Below are 24,126 nucleotides of genomic sequence, written 5' to 3'. Positions count from 1 at the left end.
ATTCGTAAAAAATTTCCACATTCGTTAATATATCATTATATGGATGACATATTATTGTCTGATTCAAATAAGGATACTTTGGAAAAGATGTTTGAGGCAGTAAAGGAAATTTTGCCTCGCTGGGGATTACAAATTGCTCCAGAAAAAATACAAAGAGGAGATTCTATTAACTATTTAGGTTATAAAATAGATGCTCAGAAAATTAGACCACAGAAAGTACAGATCAGAAGAGATCGTTACCGGACTCTTAATGATCTTCAAAAACTATTAGGAGAAATCTCTCAATTACAGACGATTATTGGTGTAGAAGGGCATGATTTAAAACACCTGAAAATGGCTTTAAAAGGAGATAAAGACCTAAACAGCCCACGAGTACTATCAGCTGAGGCTGAAAAAGAATTAGAATGGGTAGAAAAGAGAATATTAGAAGCACATGTGGACCGTGTGGATCCAAATCTGGACTGTATTCTGGTTATTTTACCATCTAGAGAATACCCCTCAGGAATTTTAATGCAGAGGGACGACATCATTCTAGAATGGGTATTTCTGCCACATAAACAAAATAAAAAATTGAAAACATATATAGAAAAGATATCTGATTTGATATTAAAAGGTAAATTAAGGCTTCGTCAACTGACTGGGAAAGACCCAGCTGAAATTATTGTACCGTTAACGAATGAGGAAATTTCCTCCTTATGGAAGGATAATGAGTATTGGCAAATAGCTTGCAGTGACTTTTTGGGAAGTATTAGTAATAACTATCCCAAAACAGAGAGAATCAAATTCATAAAGAAAACAATTTGGATTCTTCCACGTATCGTGAGGCAAACACCTATTTCTGGAGTTCTTACCTTCTACACGGATGCAAACAAATCAGGTAAGGCAGGGTATAAATCAGGAAATATAAGTAAAGTAGTTCAAAGCCCTTACAACTCCGTACAAAAGGCAGAGTTATATGCCATTCTCATGGTACTTAAAGACTTTACAGAGCCTCTCAATATAGTCACGGATTCTCAGTATGCAGAAAGAGTTGTCCTGCACATTGAGACTGCAGAATTTGTTCCTGATAATACAGAATTAACCTCATTGTTTTTACAATTGCAGGAAATCATCAGAAACAGGACTCATCCTATATATATAACACACATCAGATCCCATACAGGTCTGCCAGGTCCTCTGGCACAAGGCAATGATGAAATTGATCGTTTATTAGTAGGTAATGTGTTGGAAGCTTCAGAATTTCATAAGAAACACCATGTTAACAGCAAAGGTTTAAAGAAGGATTTTTCTATCACCTGGCAACAAGCCAAAGAAATAGTAAGAAATTGTCCCAGTTGCTCATTGTACACTCAAACTCCATTACCAGCAGGTTGTAATCCTAAAGGTATTCACAGAAATGAACTTTTGCAAATGGATGTATTTCACTTCCCAGAATTTGGCAGTTTGAAATATGTACACCATACTATAGACACGTACTCAGGCTTCCAATGGGCTACTGCCCTCAGCTCTGAAAAGGCTGACTCTGTTATTACACACCTCTTAGAGGTAATGGCTGTTATGGGTATACCTAAAACAATAAAAACTGACAATGGTCCAGCATATGTCTCCAGTAAATTGGAACAATTCTTCAAATATTATAATATAAAACATGTAACTGGTATACCTTACAATCCCACAGGACAAGCAATAATTGAAAGGTCTAACCGAACCTTAAAAGAGATGCTTCATAAACAGCCAGGGAAAACAAAGACACCTAGACACAGGTTACACAATGCTTTACTAACGTTGAATTTTCTTAATGCTGATGAAAAAGGGCAAACTGCAGCAGAAAGACACTGGGCTACAGAGAAGACTTCTGAACTGAACCAACCGGTGTATTTTAAGGATGTTATGACCTCAGTCTGGAAACCAGGATATGTGTTACGTTGGGGAAGGGGTTATGCTTTTGTTTCCACAGGAGAAGAAAAGGTTTGGGTTCCATCAAAATTAATTAAAATTCGATCAGAACAGAAAACATCTCAGGAGGAGGAAGATAACAGCCCATCTACAAATTCATAGTCCACCATGGGTAAAGTACCTCCTAAAAGGAAAGAGAAGTGTTTTGTTTTTTGTATTCACAGGTAAACTCAGCAAAGAATACTGGACTTATGGATTCCTGTAGAAGAATGAATAGCTACCTGAGGACCATCAAACACACACTGTGTGGTATCAAAGTCTAAATCTCTCTATATTGCTTTTTCATGGTATCCTTTTATCTTTATTTCTTCACATACCTCAATTCCCATTCATTTAACTGAAGCTGGCTTTGGAGTTGGATTGGCTCTCCTACTCTAAACCCAAGCATATTATTTAAATACAATTCCGAATTTCTGTATTATATCAAAGAGCCATTGATATAAGACAGAAGAAATAAAAAAATGAGGGACTGTTATCTATGGATTTCTTTTTCTGAACAGTCTAATTTCCTCCAGGTTTTCCATCTTTCCTATTGTCACCTCTTCTGTATGCTTACATATGAAAGTTAAAATATTTCTTTGTTAACATTAATGTTTGAGTTTTCCAGAGAACAAGGGATTTCCTGACAGCAATCTTGAACTGCTTCCGAAAGAGAATGAGGATCCACTTCCTTGACTTCACCTGATTCGACTGGAGGCATCTGAACTGCCCCACATCATTGACTCCACCTGACAAGCACTATCCTGAAACTGGCTTGAAACTACATCACTCGACACAACTCCAGACCAAGGAACGGAAATAGCACATCTTCTACAATCTGACCAGAGCTTCAAGATAAGAGCTTCAATCAACACTAGAACCCCAGTCAGGAACTTCAATCAAGCATCTCCTGCCATACTGAGACTGTCTGATCTGCTCAGATTTCGTTATACTAACATTTTCTTTTCACAGGTCCCCATGAGATTATCATCGTCCCATCTCAGCAGGAAGTAGTTTTGAGAATTCCACGCCCCCTCTCCCTACTATTGATATTATAAGTTTACACCTGTTAGTGTTAGTTTTCAATTATTTTAGAGTTGGGATTGGAAGGAGGTGTTCATATTTGGGTGTTTCTTTAAGATAAGTTTAGGTTTAGATAGAATAGATGTTTGATACATTTTGTTCATGGACACAAGTTAGTTGTCCTTTTTTAGACTAAAAGGGGAATTGTAGGAGGAAGTCTGATGCCGCCATTAAACATGTGACTTACTAAGTCTATGCCGCCATTAAACATGTGACTTACTAGAGGCGCATACAGATGAGGTAATAAAAGGGCGGTTTACCACACCGCTAACCACACCCACTTTAGGCAGGACTAAAGACGTATACGGCTGGACGTAAAGACGTATACATACGTAGGCGGAACTACGTCACTAGCCAAGCCCACTTTTGGGCATGGCTAGGGGCGTTACGGGGGAAGGCATAAAAGACAGCGCACAGGAAGTCTCGCTCTCTTTTCCTGGAGTTCGGCTTCCGGTCCAGTCGCTAGCTGAGATCTGCTGGGCTTCTCGGGGTTTGGTGTCTTGTGAGTAATCTTCTACATTAAATACTTAGCTTCACTTTCAGTAACTGTGTGTCACTTATCGTTACAGCGTCCGTTAAAGCCAACAAATGATTACAAGGAATACAAAACAGACAGTAAAAAAACAGCATGTTTTCCATATTTCTTACATGATTAAACATGTTATAGGTGAAAAGCAGATTATCCAATCAAGCTCTTCCATTCATAACCAAGCAACTTCTTACAGATTAACCATGTGGGCAAGCAAGATATTCTTGTTAGTTAAGCCTTTTATTGGCAGGATGAATTTTGGAGTTACAAAGAAAGGACCAATTACTTCACTACCTATCTTGAAAGGTAATCTTATGAGTTACCTTAAAGGAACCACAAACCTAAAGTTTTGTATATGAAAAAGAATCAGTTAGCTCTATGTTAAACCTTTAGGGTTCATACCCATTCATCAGTAGATTTTATATACATATATATGCATATATATGTATATATATATATATGTATTAAGGAGATTAAAGGAAGGAATGAGTACAAGGAATTAATCATCACCTTTGATCGCCAACCATACCTAGCAAGGAAAGTATGTCAAGTAGTAACAATTGGGCTGCTTTGTATTTTTGACCCAAACCTAATGAATCTATAGCTCATCTGTGTCCTTATGAACTTTAGGTTGTTTTTTGGAGTTTTTCATCTTAAAGCTATTAACAAAGCATCTGATCTAATTTGAAGTTATTTTATAGCTTTGTTTCACCTAGTGATACACACTGAAATCTGTGATGACATCTTGTTGCATTAAGAGATTTAGAGCTGGCCTGGCTCCTTGACATTCAATTATTTTTCTTTAATCATTAACTTGAGCTATTGTCTATGTAGCTTTTAGGTGATATTCATAGGCCCTGGCTTTGTAGAATTTCCTTGTATTTATTTTTATTTATCAAAACCCTGTATAAGCTAACATTATTATTATCAATTAAACAGTACTGCATAGGGAGAAATCATCTTTATAATAATCCACAGGTAAAAGTACCCAGTAGAAAAGGATGTTTCCATGAGATAAACACACTACATTACAAGCATCCATCCACACCATGCCAGACACCCAAAAAAAGATAACAGCAGCAAAACATGCAAGCAGAAGCAAAAGACATCCTGGGTTCTGTGGCATTAGGGCCTTGCCTAACTGAGACTGAGACTAGGAGGAAACATCACATAGTTTCCTCCTAGTGAGCTGATACCTTGAACTTCAAATGCCACCTGCTGCTCCTCTGGCATGGCCACCAGCAATGCATAGGTATTAAGAATTGTAATAACCTCTTGGTGGAATTTTCCTTTGACATGTATGCAGTGTTCTACCCTATCATTTTTGATTAGTTTTGACTTTAAATGTATTTTGTTAGCTATTAATATGGCTAGACCAGCTTGCTTTTTAAGTCCATTTGCTTGGAATATATATATTTTTTCCAATGCTTTACCCTGAGATGACGTTTATCATTTATGGTGAGATGTGTTTCTTGGATGCGGTAGAATGATGGATCTTGTTTGCACATCCATTCTGCTAGTGTGTCTTTTTATTGAGAAAATTGATTTTGAGATTTACCAATGAAAACTGTTTTTATTCCTATTATTTTGTTGTCGTTGTTGGTGGTGGTGTGATGTGTGTGTGTTTGTGTGTGTTTGTGTGTGTGTGTGTGTGTGTTCCTGTTTTTTTATTTGCTAGTCTGAGATTTTTATTCCCCGTGTTTTCTTGTGTGTTGCTAACCTCTTTAGGTTGAAGTTGTCCTTTTAGTTGTCTGTAGAGCTGGATTTGTTGATAAATATTCTTAGTATTCGTGTATCTGTACTGTTCATGGTGTTCTGACAGGATACGCCCTCAGTACAGCCACTAAGAGCACCACCTGCTCACATTCACTATGTTCCCTTTTAAAAGGGTTCTTCCTACCTCCCATCCCTTCCCCCCTCTCTTTTCCTTTCTCTGTCTGTTCCGCTCTATCCCTCTTTTCCCCTTCTATTCTCTCCTGTTGCTCCTGTCCCCAGAGCATTCCCCCTACTTTCCCCTTTTTAAAATTATTTTTCCTAATTAAATAAAGCCTCTATGCTTGAACCCTGTCACATGGCATCTTTCTCTCCCATGCCACTTTTCTTAAATTACAACAAGGGCCTTACCTAGTATACACTGAGAGTAACAGTTTCTTAAGATGTGAGAAATCCTGGCTGCTGGGATCCATGCTTGAAAGAGAAAATTATATAGAATTGTGTTCATGTTAATTTTCATGGACAGCAAATAAATGTTTACAATGCTTGACATGTGTACATGTCTTCAATAATTTGTTATAGATGTTATTATAACCTAAGCAATAGGCTTCCTAGGAAGTTAAAACACTTTCTTTTTTCTCAATAACCATTTTTTTCTTCATTTTAAAAACAATCTTATTTTACATATCAATAGTAGAAATAGAAATGACCATTCATCCAGGTTATTCTGAGAGTAAAATGAGCAAGGAAAAATAGGCACTTTAGAATGAAGTGTAATAGTTTTAAAATAAAGTCCTAACTTCTATTTTAGCATGGTTTGTACAGGGGATATTCTACAAGCTGGATGCCAGCACCTGTCCAGTTTGTGTCCCAGAAGCCTGACTAGGGATTGCAAGGGAATAAGGAAAGTACAGACACATTCAATGTTGTTGGCATCTGGTGGAGTTCACTAATCCATACCACCACAACCTGGAACCTCCATGTGTGTTTTAGTTAACATATGGGGAAAGGGTTAGGTAGTCTACTAAAAAATCTTTGGAGGCAAGAAGCCTCAAGCTGTAAATATTCAAGAGAAGAAAATGCAGTTGCTGCTCTTTATTATTCATAAACACTTACACTTGAACTCTCCAGGAGAGCTTTGTCATCCTCTAGCCTGGCCCATATGGGTTACAACTCTGCCAATTTACCAAGATCCAACTGGTCTCAGAGTCCTAAGTAGGCCTTGTTCATGTCAAAATACACACTCATTCAAGACTTTACTCACTCAGGGCTTTCTGCCCACCCCACAGAGGAAGACAGAAACTATTTCTGTCCAAAATACCCATGTTAAGTGAGAATATGGGAAGCTTTCTATAATCCTTTTATGGGTATTTGTACTGTAACATTTTTCCCTTAGGATTATGAATATTAACTTATGGTATGAATAAAAGAAAAATAAATTTACAAGAAGAGTTGATATTTCAGTTTCAGTGATACAATTCAGGGATATAAAATAGAAATTGGTTTTTTGCTACAGCTCTTCTCCTTCTACAATGGATATCCCTGAAACTCACATGTGTGTGAAAGACTGCTAGTATATACTTTTATCACCATGAGATGAATAGAGTAGTTATAGAGATTAAGAAAACAGATCTCAGGTAAGAATTTGTTTTGCTTGAAAATATCAGAACTATTTCCTATCTTCTGGTAGAGATAAATTCTTTTTTTTTCTTTTAACCAATAGAATCTATACATTTAAATATCTAATAGAGGGACATTTCCAGTCAATTTTTATAGTTTCTAACATCACTTGTGCCTTTATTTCTGATTTTGTGACATTTTTGATTCTTTGTTTTATATAATGGCATAGCTTTCATTGTCCCCATAACTTAATAAAATTTTATCAGTAATGTAATGACTAACAGTGTTCAGAATATCAGTGAAGCATAGACTTGGATCAAAGGGACTATGGCGTTTTAATGAACAGCCTGTTCCGAAGTAGCTGCGTGGTTGGGCTGAAATGTTACATGCTGTTCTGGATGAACTCCCTCTGTTTAATTAAGTGGGTGTCTGCATGATATCACAGGATGTTCATGGGTTTTCAGCCTTGCAGTTTTCACATCACACTCTGTGAGAACAGTTTCTAATGTGCAAGTCCCTGAAAGGTAGCATTGCTTCAAGACTGCCTGCCTCATACTCTCTTCTGTTGCAACGCTTCTGGGCAGTTTCCTTCACCTGGAACTGATATCTAACGTAGTTAGACCTTTCCTTGATTGTTTTGTGATTGCAAAAGCCATTTATTTCCTCCAAATGGTAGCACACGCGCTGAAGCTCCTACTCAAAGTTTGTTCTTTGTCTCCTAATTTGCAAGCTCTGTGAGATTAGATGGATATTAACAGGTGTCTTATCATTTAATCTTTGCTCTTGCCTCCATGCTGTGCATGCCTAGCTCTGATGATTTCATTGAAAACACTCCCATCTTCACCAAAATTATAAAACACTAGTCATACTTATTTTCACATTTCCCATCCTACTGTCAAAAGGGGTTAGTCAAGCAGAACTACATACTGAATTAGAGAAAGATAGTTTGAATTTGCAAAACTGGCAAGAAACAGATTAATGTCCCAAAGGTTCAAGTTCATAAAAATAAATATTCAGAGAAAAAGGAAGTCAGAGACCTGGAATAAAAAAAATTAACACATGAGTTTTCTTCAAGATTGAAGGGAGTGATGAGCACATCTTGACAAATAGTCTTCATGCAAAGAGTATGGGCTCCTTGTCTTCTAGGCTACAGGCCCAAATAATTTAATATGAATGCTCTCTATAGTGACAGTCTAAATAATGCCTTCAGATACAGAGTGCCAGGAACCATGGAGTTGCCTGGTCTAGCTGCCTTGAGAGACATATGTTATAGGTTTTTCAGGTTAGATTCCGTGTCTCCTGGGAGCACTTCTGAGCATTCCAGATTCTGAGAAACCAAAGCGCTCCTTCAGGCAGTATATACATGCTTTGTATATCTTTGCATGTTCCCCTTGGTGGTCAAGGAAGCAAGGAAGCTTGACATGACAACTGCTCTTATATGCCCTATAGAGCTTGCAAACATCATTGTATCCTGACAACTACAACTGTATTGATCCTAGAAATTGTCATTATACTCTGTTTCTGAAAAAGGTATAAAAAGTCAGATTGCTCTCAAAAAATACTATCGTAGCCCCAGGTTTGAAGTGGTCCCTCCAACTGGCCTTGTTTAATTCCTCTTGGTTATGTCAAGCAACCTTGGCTCAGTAAGGAAGCTCAGGCACTTACAATGAAGTTTTGTAGTCTCTTTATTGTCTTATGAAATGCTAGGATATAGCTCATACTTACTACTGGCTTCTTCTTAGAGGTTTGTTGGTGTTTATGTAAAAATTCGTTCAATAGACTCCTGTAACAATGGTTTTCCAAAGAAAATGATGATGGGAATTGTGGACTGTGATGAATGGAATCTGAAATGAACTTCCTAAAAGTAGCTTAAAAGTTATATCTTTCATAATAGATGTCACTAATATTATAGTGACATTGTTACAAGACTATTACAAGTGCCAATAAAATTGAGAGTCTAGAGATTTATTTATTTCCTTTTGGTAGCTAGATTTTTATAGTTAAGTTTACAAATACAGGTCAAACAAGATGATTGTGAACCATCATTTGTGTGTCCTGGATCAAACCCTGATCATCTGGAATAGTATTCTATGCTCTTAACCTCTAAGGGATCTCTCTAGCCCCTTCTACATTTTTTAATGTAAGGTCATAATTTTACTAAATAATCAGTGGAAAATAGCAAGGAAGTATATGGTCTTTTGTTTAATGAGTATAACAACTGAGGATAATTCTGGCTACACATAATGTCTCTCATTTCCTCCCTCTTCAAAAAATAAAATGTTTGGAAAGTAGAAAAACATCTTACTTAAGTGGTAAAAGTTAAAAAATAATTTGTTAGAGAAGATGATAGAATTAATTTGCAAATTTATTCAGGAAGTTACATTGTAAGTGGTGCAAAAGGTGTGACTATTCTCGTTCACTAGCTATCATTTAATAAATGCATTTTGTACAGTTTTATCATCCAAAGTGGTGGTGTTTCTAAAAAGTCTAAATATGAAAATAGTGAATAACTGAATGTATTGGAGGTACCAAGTGGCAGATTTACGCAGAATAAGACAATGAAGAGAAAATTAAACAAGAAGTGTTTTCTTCAACATGCCCTCTTTTGCTTTAATTCCACAGTCAATGTGAGTGTCATTGGAGCCTCAAAACCTTCCTTCAGAAATATTATTTGGCTTACCTATTACATCGAGATCCATAGTCAGCACAATAAACTTTTAAAAATAACTGTGAATAAATAGAAAACATCATCTTCTAGAATGGTAAAAGAATTATTGTGAAGCTATTAGCTTTCACAAAAGTTAATACACACATTTATGTAACTTGCATACTTTTCTATAGAAATAAATTGCAAAAGAATTTAACAGATGGTGTAGTTCTCTGGCCATCATCAGTATTCTCGAGACTCTGTTAACACAGCCACTAATCAACTGGGCAGTTATTGCTCCTAATAAAATAAGAATTCCCCTCATTCTATCAAATGAGAACAGAAGTTAAGGCAGAAGACCAGTCCCTGCTTTCTTACAAGACTTCAGTCATAAGGAAGACTAGCCCTTCCTTCTGTTTTTGATGTCTTTGAACCATCAGGAAATATTATTGTCATAGGCATCAATCTTTAACATCAAGGAATTAGGATTTCTTAAATTAATGTCACTGACATAGAATCATTGCATTAATATAATCACACCATGACACTTTATATTTATTTGCAGTATCTAGAGAGAGAAAATATTGGAATAATTTTTCAAGCCTGGTAGAGTGGCAACAGCTGTAATCTAATTAGACTAATCAAATACATGTACATTGTTAGACAAAAACAATGTTATATTGGTTTAATTGATGCACAAGACATATTTAGAATTTAACTGTGTTTAGCATAATAGATTAGAAAAATTAAGTGGGATAAGATTAGGTTCAGAAATCATTTATCCCCAATATTGTAGTATTTATAACAGAGACTAAGTCAGGTAGAAGACTTCGACATGTTTGAAATTTTCTTTTATTAAAATGAAGCTTAAATTCACATCCAGGCATCTCCTGCCCAACTTTCTTTTACATTTCTGTGTTCTGTGGTTCACCAAGACATATGTTGATATTGAGATAAGTGCTCCCGTAAAGTAAATGAGTATCATTACCCCACATTACTGTCTCCACTAACACTCAAGCAGTTGAAATCTAATATATGAGGGAAGACACTATTGATATAAAAATTTATTGTTTAATTATCAGATGCCTATGACCTTTTAAATGTTCTTCATTGTTGATTTCTAACACACTTGACTTATTAGAAATACATGATTTCTTTTAATTTTTGGTTTTTCGATACAGAGCTTCTCTGTATTGTTTTAGAGGCTGTCCTGGAACTCGCTCTGTTGACCAGACTGGCCTCAAACTCACAGGGATCCACCTGCCTTTGCCTTCTGGGATTAAAGGCATGCGCTACCAACACCTGGCTTGATATTCATAATTTTAATTCCAAAATTTCTTTGTACCTATTTGAGTCCTAATATATTGGCTGCTTGAGAAATGTTCTATGACTTCTGGAGAAGAATTTATGTTTTACTGTGTGTGTGTGTGTCTGTGTGTGTGTGTGTGTGTGTGTGTGTGTGTATTTTTTCCTTTTTGATGGTTTGAAAATTCTACCGATGTGTCCATGTGTTTTCTTTACCAATTCTACTTACAGAATTCATTATCAGAAGAGGAGCATTACTGCTTCTAGTGTCATTATATCCATTACCTCTTCACATCTTCATTCACTTTTGTAGCACTCAGTTCTGCACTCATTGCATTTTGAGGATTGCACGTTACCATATACATGCGTATTGATGTGCTATTGATGGACTAATACTTTGTGACTACATGATGTCATAATTCTCATAGTAACTTTGCTCTTACAACCAAGTTTATCATAACATCTTAACACCACTCCAGTACTATTTGGCTCATGATTTCTTTGTAAATATTTTTAATATAACCAATGGTAAGGGGATGGGCAAATGTCCTCATGTTAGGGTTTTATTGATCTGTATTTTATATACAAGCTATACCTGTACACTACTTTCCAAATTATACATGTTTTCATGGTATCCTACCTGTCCAGTAATTAATGTTATTAGAAGTAAACTAGTGAATTTTAAATGTCAATGCTCCATAATATCCATGTATTAAATGTTACATAGTAATATAGCAACAAACTTGTTCTACTGTTCAGAAATAATTAATACTTCCATAGAACCTGAATCCCTTCTGTGACTTTTAGCTTTATTCTAGTTTCCATTATTATTTTTTAAATTTTATTGAAATTAGAAACAAGCTTGTTTCACATGTCAATCCCAGCTACCTCTCCCTCCCTTCCTTCCCTGCGCTCTACTAGCCCCTCAAACCCCCCACCCCTCCCCAGGGAGGGTGAGGCCCTCCATGGGGGATCTCCAACATCTATCATATCATCTGGGACAGGGTCTAGGCTCTCCCCCCAGGTGCCAGAGTTAGAGAGCATCTCTTCATGTGTAATCGGCTCCCCAATTCCATTCCTATGCCAGGGATAAATACTGATCTACTACCTGAGGCCCCATAGATTGCCTAAGTTTCCTCACTGACACCCACTTTCAGGGCATCTGGATCAGTCCCAAGCTGGCCTCTCAGCCATCAGTCTGGGGGCCATGAGCTCTCCTTTGTTCAGGTCAGCTGTTTCTGTGGCTTTCACCAGCCCAGTCTTGACCCCTTTACTGAGTGAAACATTTGTTACATGTATTATCAAGTTTGTAAATTCAACTATTTTTGTTTCCCCTCTCTCACTTGGGGTTGGATATACATCGCAAACCAGCCCCATGATCTTTATGAATCAATCTGGTCTATTCTTTCAGTCATATATTTATTATTTGTATGTAATGAATGGATCAGATCTACCAGTGTTATGTACAGTCCCTTTCCATAACAATAATATTCCCTAGTCCTATTAGAAAAGCAAATTCTGGACCTTCATTTGCAAATACCAAATCAGACATGTGAAGGGTGGGCTGGGGGCTCTGAAATCTTGATTGAACTAACCTGCTTGGGAATTAGTATGTAGGTAGAGTTTAAAAACAACAGCCCCAGTATTTTATTTGACCTGACCCTGTGGTAAGAGAATCCATTGCTTCATTTTTCACAGTATCACCTTCTGTAAGTTGGGTCAACTGCCAGAAATATCATTTTACCATATGTAAAATAAAGATGTTAAAAACATGTAGATTGAAGCTGACATCACTTTCAGGTCCATAAAATGAATTGTGAAAAGTATTACATTTTGAAGGTTGAAACTGAATGGGTAGTTGCTAAAAATTGATAAGCTATCATTAAAATTAATAAGCCTTCCCCCAAATCACCAGTGACTGCATCTTATAATTGAAACAATAACTGGGTCTCAGGTCCTCTAGTTGTTTTAAAATGTAAAACACAAGAATTCAATCATAACCTCCAGTTCTAATATCCTGAGACAACACTGAATGGTTTAATAATAGACACCTTAAAGTTGTTAGCAATACAAATATCATATAACTAAACTGTAATTTTCAACATTACACTTTTAGCGATCATTTTAAACAAATATTGTTTTTTAAAACAGTTAAGAAAAGTTGATTATTGGGAAGTTTCATTAAAATTAATCCAATCTGGGTTTGCTTTCCTGAGGAAATTTACTAGTAATAATTTTATTACTATGATCTTTGAAAATGGCCCAATTCACCCACGCATACAAATAGTTTGGGGTTTTACAATTTTCAGTAGCTAAACATCCTTTCTAGGAAGATCTATAAATAAAGGTGCTTATTGCTTCCTGATTGCAAAACAAACCGACTTTCAAAGGAAGATAAATTGCCACTCCTTGCCTAAGAAACTGTACCATGAAGATCCATCTCTTTCTCTTTATTCTTCTCCTTTGTGTCACAATTTCACCAGGTAATATGCAAGCATTTTTTTCAGGGGTATTGGTAGAAATGGATTTATGAAGGCATCAGATGTTGTTTGTTAAAAATATTTTTTTAAAGTAAGAAAGAGAATCTAGTATTGCTAGATTTACTATGGAATTTTTGAATTGCAACAGGAAATAGTTACTAGTGGGAAACCCAGTGAGATATGAAGAAAATATAGTTTAGTCAAATCTATTGTATTAATATTAATTTCATTCTGTTTATAGATGTTATCGTGTGTTTTCTTTCTTTCTTTCTTTATTTTGGTTTTTACAAGACAGGGTTTCTCTCTATTGTTTTGGGGGCTGTCGGTCCAGCCCGGCCTCGAACTCACAGAGATCTGCCTGCCTCTGCCTCCCGAGTGCTGGGATTAAAGGCATGCGCCATCACTGCCCGGCTATCATGGGTTTTCAAGATATGATACATGGTAGGATTGTACTCCACCATGTTTAGACTCCAATATGATGAAATATAGTGGTCATAAAGTTTAAAATTAAAATAACCGTATTCATCCTATTATATTTATCTACAAATACATATATTAGGTATTCATTCCTGATGGATTTATACTTTTTGGGAAATTATTATTGAGCATTATCAATTATAAGATGTAAATAGTTCAGTGTTAGAATATTTAACTTATTTTTTTGTATTCTACAAGAATAGAATACTAGTAAAGTGCTTTGGTATTCTTTTCTCAGAATTACAAGCCAATTACATCCCTTGATGAGTTTCTTTTAGGTATTTATAGTTATTACTATCTACTGTATTTTGATGAAAAATTCTCTGAAGAACCACCCTTTCCTAGCAGGTATACAGTAAAATATCTGTCTTTTTATGAAGTGAAATGTATGTATTAACTGTAAAAAAGCAAACTAAGAATGCTGACTTCAATTTATTTATTTCTTTAATATTAATAAATTAACTCATTCATTCATTTTTAACAGTCTAGACCAATAGTCATTATATAACACAGGCTTAATTTGGACTCTGATACATAACAGGTTATTTGATTATTTTTCTGCAATAATTAACACAAGTAAATAATTATATAAATGTATTTCAAGCCTATATGCAACATACCTCTTCAAGTGCCCTTACTAGTAACCAAAGTTACTTATCCATTCCTTCAACAAAATGAAAAATTTCACGCAATAGAGAATTGGAAATTATAAATCACTTAGATAATAGAGTAGCATAAATAATATTGCGTGTCAATAGTCTTATGTGTTTTTCTTTTATTTCCAAAGAGTATGATCATTTTAAAATTATACATGAACTCTAATTATAACAGACAAAAATACTATGATTTGAAAAAAAAAACAATTGTCACTGTGCCTGAATGTTATTTTCTTTTCATTATCAGAGAGACATACTATAAATTTCTTAGGAACCGTAATTAATAGACTTTCTTTTACTATAGTCCACCAACTTGTAGTAGTAGAATGAAACTGGATAAAAACATATATCACTGGTGATTATGAATTCCTACAGAGGACCTAAGTTCAGTTCCTCAGTTCCAAGCACAGAAATTGGGCAGCTCAAGACTACCTACAACCCCAACTCTAGGGTATCTAATGATCTGTTCTGGCCTCTATATTCACCTTCATATGTGTGTTGCACATAAACTACTATTTCAGGGGCACACATACTAACACATAAGTGAAATATAGCTCACTAAGTGAAAATTTTCTCGGGTATGGAGACTTCTACCAGGATATGACCAAACAACAAGAAACCTCACTTTTAAAAAACACTCCCCTCAGAAGCCGTGAACTGTCATTAGCTCCTTAGCCAATAGTTGGGCATGCAGAGCTGTTTGGCTTGAACTTGCCCAGGTTTGGGCAGATAATCATAGCTGTCCAGTGTGATTTTATTTGATATTCCCCAATTTCTGAATCTTTAAACTTAAATATTATTTACATGAAAATTCTTATTCAAAGCTGAAATATCATTATACTACCATTGATTAATGTCCTTAAAATTTCTAAGCAAGGAAATTCCATTTGTGTAACTTAGTTTTCGTCTGCATTTTTAGACACTATAAATGCACATAACTTCTAGAAATGTGATACTTTTTATTGTTCCACAATTTTCATTTTTTTCTGAAAAATTGGGAATTATTTAATTCTCAATGTACATTTTTATTTAAAATCTAATATATGTTCTGAATACAGAACAGCATATTTTTGTGTCTAAAACCTCACATTGTCTTTTTTCCCTTATACCCCCAACATTCATGGTAATCTAAAGAATAAAAGATACAAACAAATAAAAATGAAAAGATTTGTTGTAGGTGAAAAATTTGTTTGGGGAGTAATTCTGTATAGATTTATCTTATAAATTAATTAAGATTCACATACTACTTAAGGCATTCTCAATCATCCAAAACAGCTAGAACAGTATAAACAGTTCTCTAGTGATAAAGACATGGAGAAGAATTCTTCTGAAAGTCGTAAGCAGATGCTTCAGAGTGAGGATAATATGTGATTCATGCATTGAAGACAAAGGACTATTTATTTGTCTTTGCACAGTATTATTAGAACACTGATTCTCCATCATCATACAAGAAAAGACAGTAAGCAATGCTTGGAGAACATTTTTCATGGTTTATACTACTGGCAATGGTTGGGTAAAGTTCATAAAGACTGCTAAATCACCCACAATGCAGAAAACAAGCCCCTCAAGACAAAGGTTTGCTTAACCACAAATTCAACTTTGCTTAGGATGAGAAGTCTAACCTAGAACCTGCCAAAACTCCCAAGAGTTATTTCTATTTTATACAAACTAACCGACTCTTATAGTAGCAAACTTGTGTAAACCCATCAATGGGGAGGCGGCGTCAGTGGGATCAGGAGTTCAATTTCATCCGTGGCTATGTAATAATTTTGAAGTCAGCCTGATTTTCATGAACTCCTATCTGAAAAAATGGACTCTAATTTCAGTTTTGCAATTCTAGACAAAGACATGATAAAGTTCACCATGGCATAAAATCAACACTGGTAGAATCTCATCATAACTCACTCAAGTTACAAATTTTTCCATCACTTCTGTTTTTTCTGATTCAAAAGGAATTGTAAGCAAAGCAAGAGTTAATAAACTTCTTTTTCCCCAGAAATAAAGCAAGTAAATATTTCAGTTTCTCCAGAAATAAATCAAGTAATATTTCAGGTTTTATGCAGTCTATAACCTCAACTCTCGTTGAAATATGAAAGCATTTGTATACAATGTGTAAGGAAGTGTGTGCCAATGGAACTGTACACCATGCAAGAGTGGCAGAATAGAGTTGGCCCCTAAGCACACTTCATTTCTTACCAAGATTAACACATCAGACAGAAATCTGAAGAATGCCTTTTAAACAACTATTCTCTTGGAAATGTTGTGGTAATTTTAGAAATCATGTAAGGGTAAAAATGAATACATATTCTCTCTCTCCCTCTCTCTCTCTCTCTCTCTCTCTCTCTCTCTCTCTCTCTCTCTCTCTCCCTATGTGTGTGTATGTGTCTCTCTACCCCTCCACTCTTCCCTTTCCCTCTTTTCCCCTTTTCTTTTTGATCAATGCTTTTGTTTCATATAGATATAATTTAGTTCATATATTTGGGAAAGAAATTCATAAAACGTCCAGGAAAGTTGTAAGCTTTTGAACAAATGTATATCATTGCCTAATTCTGCATATTTCTGAAACTTAAAATTAAGTTGCAATGAATTTTGGCAATAGTTTTCAGTAAGGAATCATAAGGTACAAGACTCCAGTTGATTATTTGTGAGATCAGAAATGGGCATCCTTAATTCTAATTCTAATTTCTGACAGCTGCAGAAAGCAAGCCAGACAAAATGTAAAGCATGACCCACCTTTACCATTGTCTTCAGGAACTTTTCTTGAGCCATCACCCATTCATATGTGGGCACCTAAGTAGTCCTAAGACACATTTCTGAAGGGTAGGATACCCTTCATATTAAGGCAACAGGGAATTCACTTAAACTTTCCTCATAAGTTGAGAATTGTCATGCCCTAGTCTTTTGTTTCTAGAACTTTCTCCTTATGGGTATATCATACATAGTTTCCTAATTCCAGCCATTCTTTCCTTCTTACAGCAAAATGGAAGCTTCCTGAGTACGGTAGCTTGGATTTGAGGAGTGAGTGCAGGATGGGTAAAGGTCACTGCAAAACCCAGTGCTCTGAAAACGAACACAGGATTGCTTTCTGCATAAGACCTGGAACTCACTGCTGCATCTAGAATTAAAGGAGGTGGATGAAAAGATGCACACAACCCAAGAAGAAGAACAAGTCTAATTAAGTCTTCCCAGGAAAACTTTCAAGATATGTGTGTCTCCATAAAGCATAAAGAATGAAATAAAATTTAATCCTGAATCATTCAGAGGTGGTTCTCGAATACACATTAGTTGGTACATTCAGAAAGAAGCTGGGTCTACGTTGTGCCAGTTCCTCGAACAATACTCAGAATTTTGGGTTTTGTGATAGTTGACATAATAAGATGATGGCAAAGCCTAAGTCAAAGAAGGGACATATATCTCCAATAGGTCTGCACTGTTAATTTATTACCCCCACCAAAAATGTATGAACTACTAGGCTTGGAGACTATATGTTGAAAACACAGATCATTCTCACGAGATACAAAGGGCTTAAGAAAGAGAATAACCAAGGCATAGAAACAAAGCAGCTGAGAAAATTCACATTTCCACTGGTGTCTACTTATGTTTATTATTTAGTGGAGAGAAAGGTGAATAAAAAAGGATGGGGGCATTTCAGAAAGGAAAATGTAGACATAATTATTTTGTATAAAAATATAAACTGCACTCAATAGCTTAATCTGATTTTTATTACAAAGCACTGATATTGCACAAGGAGATACATGTAAGGAATAAACACTCATCTTCATTTTTCACTATTATTCAGCCTCAGTTTCTCCTCCCTCTGAGTGCAACAGAATTTTGACCTGTAACTCTACATAATAAATCCATACAAGATCCACTCCAAATTCCTATCTTTATTATTAGCATTAACAATACAATTTAGTAATTTGCATCAAATCAAAATTATTGTGAAATATTCACTCACCCAATAAAATGGAAAAAATTTGGTAAATTAATTAATGGAAAGAGAGCTATTGAAGACATACATATGTACTAGAATTTGAATAAGAAAAAGAAAATAAGTTATTGTTGCCTCTCTGTGAATTATTCCTGTATCTAAATACAGCAAATACAGATGACAGATGTGAACAAATCCATGCTAAACATTATTTAAAACAGTGCTTAACACATGGTGAATAAGCTGCCACTGCAATATAGGTGTGTGTGTGAGAGAGAGAGAGAGAGAGAGAGAGAGAGACAGAGACAGAGACAGAGACAGAGACAGAGACAGAGACAGAGAGAGATACAGAGAGAAAGACTGAGAGAGTGACTGATCAGTTTTAAGTATTTTCATTCAATGAATGCATGTGTTTCATAATGAAGCAATTATTTTCTAAGTACATATTGAAGCTTTTGTGTATTTTCCTTTTTCAGATTTTAATATCTTTCAACCGTCAGATAATTCCATGTGCTTCCTTGCAACATATACACTGAAAAGGATTTTAAATCATATGGTAGTCATTTGTAGGAGTCTCTCTCTGCCTTGACACTCTTAGTATTATGGTCTGGACAATTCTTCTTACAAAAGCCACGTTACATTGCATGTCAACTGGCAGAACATGTCACAGTATCTTGAGCTTTTACCCAATAGATGCCAACAGCACTTATTCCTTCAAAGACAAAAATCAATACGCCCACATACATTGATAAATATCTCCTTTGAGGAGTGATACACACGTAGACACAAAGCACCCATTCTCACAGAAATCAAAATTTTAAATGGAAACAAAATAATGACTAACATTGTCATGTGGTCATAAATAACATTTCTGTGTCTAGTAAGAATAATTATCTATTCAAAATGTTATTATATTTGTATATATTAGCTTGGGACATTTTGATAATTCTGGAAAAAATTGAAGTACATTTTCTGCAATGAATAGATGAAACACATCAAGATATTAGAAAATTATGATTGTAAAATGAGTATTTGTGATTTTACCTAACTCATTACTGAGTCATTACTACAAAAGCCTTTTACTAGAATAGAGATATAATATATTATTAATAAAGGGAATGTCACTATTCAGCTTGTTAGAGACTACCAAGAAACTGAAGATGGTTGGACGTTGTCCAAACAACAATGAAGCCATCTCTACATTTAAAGAAGGCTGCCATAGCATGCCCTACCGACTCTTTAGTGCTCCAATGGGAGAAATCAAATCCCTCTCAACTTCTGAGCTGCCCTCTGTCACATGTACATGGGAGCCACTGCCCTAGGTCTTCAGCTCAAGATGAACAGGCTAGAACTTGAAGAGGACATTTAGGAAATCTTTTATGTGTTTTCCATTTATATCAGAATTAAAAACTAAGCATGGCTATCTGTGCTCGTAACCCCAGAATTGTGAGGAAAGTCGGGCAGAGTCTGGGAGATTGCTGGCCTGCCAATTTGTGGAAAGGAGAGTTACAAATTCAGTTGAAAACTTTTCATCGGGGAATAAGACTACGGAGGAAGGAATCTCATGTTCTTCTTTAACTCTTCATGTGTGTGCCCATGTGCACACACCCACACACTCATGCAGCCTCACACACTCACACACACACACTCACAATCACACACACACACACACACACACACACACACACACGAAAGTACAAAGCTTGAGAGTGTATGCTTGATATGTTAGGTAGAAGTAGCTGGGATTTGTCAGAGATTGACAAAGTGGGGCACAAGGATTACCCCAAAAGATGTCTTGTTTGGGCACTCACCAAGTATATTTTGTCATTTATTGAAAGGAAGCAGTCACTGCAACAAATTTAAGTTGGATTACTCACTTAGTTCTGTGTATATGAACTTGGAAAGAGAGAAGACATTTTAGAAGTGGAGAAGACAGAAAACCACTAGCTGTGTTGAATATGGTTACATTTTGAACTGTTGCAAAAGGAGAGTAACTGGTTTCAGTCAATGCGTTTGTGATTTCTCAGAGTGTGGGGGCTTTGTCATTGTTAATTGGGAGGTGGTAGAACATACAGATATAAATGCTGGCAGCCAAGTTCACACAATGCAAAAGCCTTAGGGAATCGCTTTGAAATGTTCAGTTGGGTTACTGAAAAAAAAATGAGAATAGCTAGGAGTGGAGATTGTAAAGGATCTGGAATTATAAACTAGATTAAATGCAATGATGGAATCTTTAAAAGCACAGAATTCAGTTAGACGTGCTGTGATTCACAAAGTTCCTCTGTCACCTCAATTGTTCTTTAATTCCGCATTTATTTCTGTAGATTTGTACTGCTCATGACTCAAAATTAATCTGAAAATCCAGTCACTTTATGTAATTTTTTCTTGATTAGCCAAATCGTTCTCAACTTTCTTATCTAAAAAAGAACTGGACAGTCTCATCCTAATTTTTTCCATGGTATTCTCTCACATGTGTAAATTCCAAACTCCTTGGCAACTTAACTAGACTTAGTTTCCATTTTACAACTTTTACAGACAGTTGCCCACTTGCATTCACCAATATTTATTTTCTGTTTCCATTTAGAACAAGACCCAGCACACCCTAGTTACTAAAAAAGGCACGTGAGTATTTTTTTTAAAAAAGATGCTTTATATAAAACTACAAGTGAAAAAGTTTAAATTGAAAGATTAGTTTATCATGCCACAGACCTATAAACTTCTGTACAAAGAAAAATGAAAAACTTATTTGCAAAGTGTAAACTAGAATATATGGATAGTATCATTTCATGTGATTGTACACAATTCTGTGAAGTAGGAAATTATTATAAACTACACTTTATAGTCCAGAAAAAGCATAAAGCATACTTTATTTATATACACAGGAAATTAAAAAATGGTGAGCTATTGATAGAGTATGAGTAGTTTCATTAAATATAAAAATTATGTTCCTTTGTCTATTGTATTTATACCTATTCACTTTTCCAGATGATACCTATATTAATTATACATGTTTAAGCAATTTACTTGATAAGCAAAGGGGTCAAGACCATGCTGGGGAAACCCAAAGAAACAGCTGACTTGAGTAAGTGGGAGCTCACGGTGCCCTGGTCTGACAGCTGGGGAACCAGTATAGGACAGAACCAGGCTCCCTGAATGTGGGTGTTGGTTTGGAGGCCTGGGCAGAGGGGCTCTGGCAGTGGAACCAGTACTTATCCCTAGCGCACAAATGGGCTTTGGAAACCTATTCCCTATGGAGGGATACTCTCCTAGCCTAAATACATGTGGGAGGGCCTAGGTCCTAAATGATGTGACAGACACTGATGATACCCCATGGAAGGCCTCACCCTACATGGGAGTGGATGGAGGGTGGAATGGGGGGGGTGGGATGGGGGATCCGTGGGGGGCATGGGAGGACAGGAAAGGGAGGGAACTAGGATTGGTTTGTAAAATAAGATTCTTTTTAATTTAAATGAAAATTATTTTTAAAAATTTCCAAAAAATAAATAAAATTAATCCAGGATGGAGGGACACAGAGTCAATACAGTCACCAAGGTATCATAATTTTAAGTTTGTGCTTATACTGTAGAGAAGAAAGCACAGTTTAAAACTGCATCTGCCCCTCCATTGCAAGGCTTAGACACTGACTAACAATGTTTCGTTTAAATTTTACTGTGTATCCAAAAGTAAAATAAACACAAACACATTTGAAGTACTCTAATTTTGATTTCTTAGTAATTTTTATATTACACAAGTTGCTCACATGCTTTGTTACATAATACCTTTAAAATTTCACAAATTTGTAGTTTATTACAATAAATAAACTATATAGAGATCTACCCCACAGTTATTTTACTTTGAAAGAGCATGTGGTCCAAGGTCTACCTTCTCAATGAACTTTCTTCTATCTTACTGTCAACACACACCTTGCACAAACACATGGCTTCGCAAACATATGTCTACACATTTTGAGTTCTGCCTCTGTTTTCCCAGGGAATCATGAGACTAAGGGAAAGTCATTAACAGGAATGATGTGTTATCAAGTAGAAGCATATATAATATATGCTTTTTCATAGTTTTCTGTATAAAAGTGTTAAATATGTATGTAGTTTAACTGAGAAAATAATTATTTTGGTATCTCAGAATGTCATTTTATTGCTTTAGACAGTCCGTTAAAGCCATACAATGTGAGTCTTCATCTGTAAATAAATGTACAGCTAAGGACCCTCATTAGCAAAGTAGGTAGACATCAATCTCATAAATGCACAGCTACATTTATGTTTATTTACATATGGGAAACACTTTAGTCTCCCCAGTAACTGTCAGTAAGTCTTGAATGACCACTGGGCTGCTATTAATTGACTACATCAGTAAGGTGTCAAGATCACAACAAATGAAATTGTCATGTAAGGGTTTAGGCTTAGGCTAGATGAATATAGATTATATAGCACACATATTATAAAAATATAAAATTAATTAATAGGCCACAAATTTGAAAGAGAACAAGGAAGGATATGTAAAAGGGTGTGGAGTAAGGAAAGGAGAGGAAGAAAAATGTAATTATTTTATAATCTCAGAAATTAAAAGATAATTTAAAAGCTAGCAAGCAAGGGACCTGCATGGGTCTGCACCAGGCCCTCTGTGTATATGTTATGACTGTGAACTTTGTGTTTTTATGAGACTCCAAAAAGTGGCAACAGGTGTATCACTGACTCTTTTGCCTGCTCTTGAGACCCTTTCCTCCTGTTGTGTTGCCTTGTCCAGCCTCCACAAGAGGGCTTTTGCCTTGTCATGCTGTATCTTGATTTGTACTGTTTGGCTGTCCTCTGTTAGAGGCCTGCTCTTTTCTGAAGAGGAAATGGAGAAGAATAATAAACGTAGATCCAGGAGTTCCAGAATGATGAGCTGTATGCAAGATGCTTATAACTTCATCAATTCCCCAAACAACTACTGAATTGTGAAAATAATGAACAGTTGCTCCTCTTCTCAGAGCCAGTTATTTCATTATTAGAACTTATATTTTAACCCAAATAAAAGAATATATCTACAACTTCATATGTATGTATGAATTTTTTTAGAAATAGGCATCAAAGAAATGTGAATTATCCTTGACAATAGGCTTCATTTTTGCATTTTCACACATGTATAAAAGTGCACTTGACCATATTCATCTCCAACTTCCTCTTTAGTCCCCCACCCATTGATCTCCTTTCTCTTTCCTGAGAGTTTCCTTTTACTTTCATGTCTTTGGTTGTGGCCAGAAGTAACCTGCCACCAAAGGGCAGTCTGGAGAGGTGTGGAAAGGTTTGAGGAATGTGTCAGACCTACTGTGATGACGATGAGTATGACTATGGGTACTGCATCAGATGGAGGAGCCAGTGCTGCATATAGACTGCCACACACAAGTGCTACTTGATGTCCAGTCTGGAAACGAGATGCACCCAAGCCTGACTCAAAGGTTCATCCATGCTGCCACTGGTACCCAGATGTCATTAAGTCTGAGAACTGAGAAGTAAGCCATTGTATAGCCACACGGGAATACAGACTTTTGTGTGTCTCTTGACGAATGGCTAGAATGTTTCTGCAAATTCTATTGCAATAAAAGTGCTGTGAACATTTCTATAAGGACTTTGTATGGACATGTGTTTGCTTTTACCTTCCTTAGGAAAAACAGATGAGGTGTATGGTAACACACATGTAACTTTTCAAATAAACCACCAAACTGTTTTCTACAATTATATTGTCTCTGT

General features: G+C 35.9%; 1 protein-coding gene and 1 pseudogene across 1 annotated transcript; both read left to right on the top strand.

Moving 5' to 3' along the window:
* Window positions 1-13,203: 13,203 nt before the first annotated feature.
* On the top strand, window positions 13,204-17,705 carry LOC101829609 (beta-defensin 17). The gene is made up of 2 exons (XM_005072286.3): window positions 13,204-13,315; window positions 17,422-17,705. The coding sequence occupies exons 1-2, from the start codon at window positions 13,261-13,263 to the stop codon at window positions 17,562-17,564; spliced, it is 198 nt and encodes a 65-aa protein (XP_005072343.3). The 5' UTR covers window positions 13,204-13,260; the 3' UTR covers window positions 17,565-17,705.
* A 5,912-nt stretch (window positions 17,706-23,617) lies between these two features.
* LOC106021316 lies at window positions 23,618-23,767 on the top strand (annotated as a pseudogene).
* The last annotated feature ends 359 nt before the right edge of the window (window positions 23,768-24,126 follow it).

This window comes from Mesocricetus auratus, unplaced genomic scaffold (assembly GCF_017639785.1).
Source record: "Mesocricetus auratus isolate SY011 unplaced genomic scaffold, BCM_Maur_2.0 Super-Scaffold_100021, whole genome shotgun sequence".
Classification (NCBI taxonomy): Eukaryota; Metazoa; Chordata; class Mammalia; order Rodentia; family Cricetidae; genus Mesocricetus; species Mesocricetus auratus.
Note: the sequence above shows the minus strand (reverse complement) of the source record. Positions and strands in the feature narration are given on the sequence as shown.

Coding starts and splice junctions, on each gene's coding strand:
- LOC101829609 (XM_005072286.3), top strand. CDS start 13,261: ATGAAGATCCATCTCTTTCTCTTTATTCTTCTCCTTTGTGTCACAATT. Junction 13,316..17,421: donor TTGTGTCACAATTTCACCAG/GTAATATGCAAG, acceptor TCCTTCTTACAG/CAAAATGGAAGCTTCCTGAG.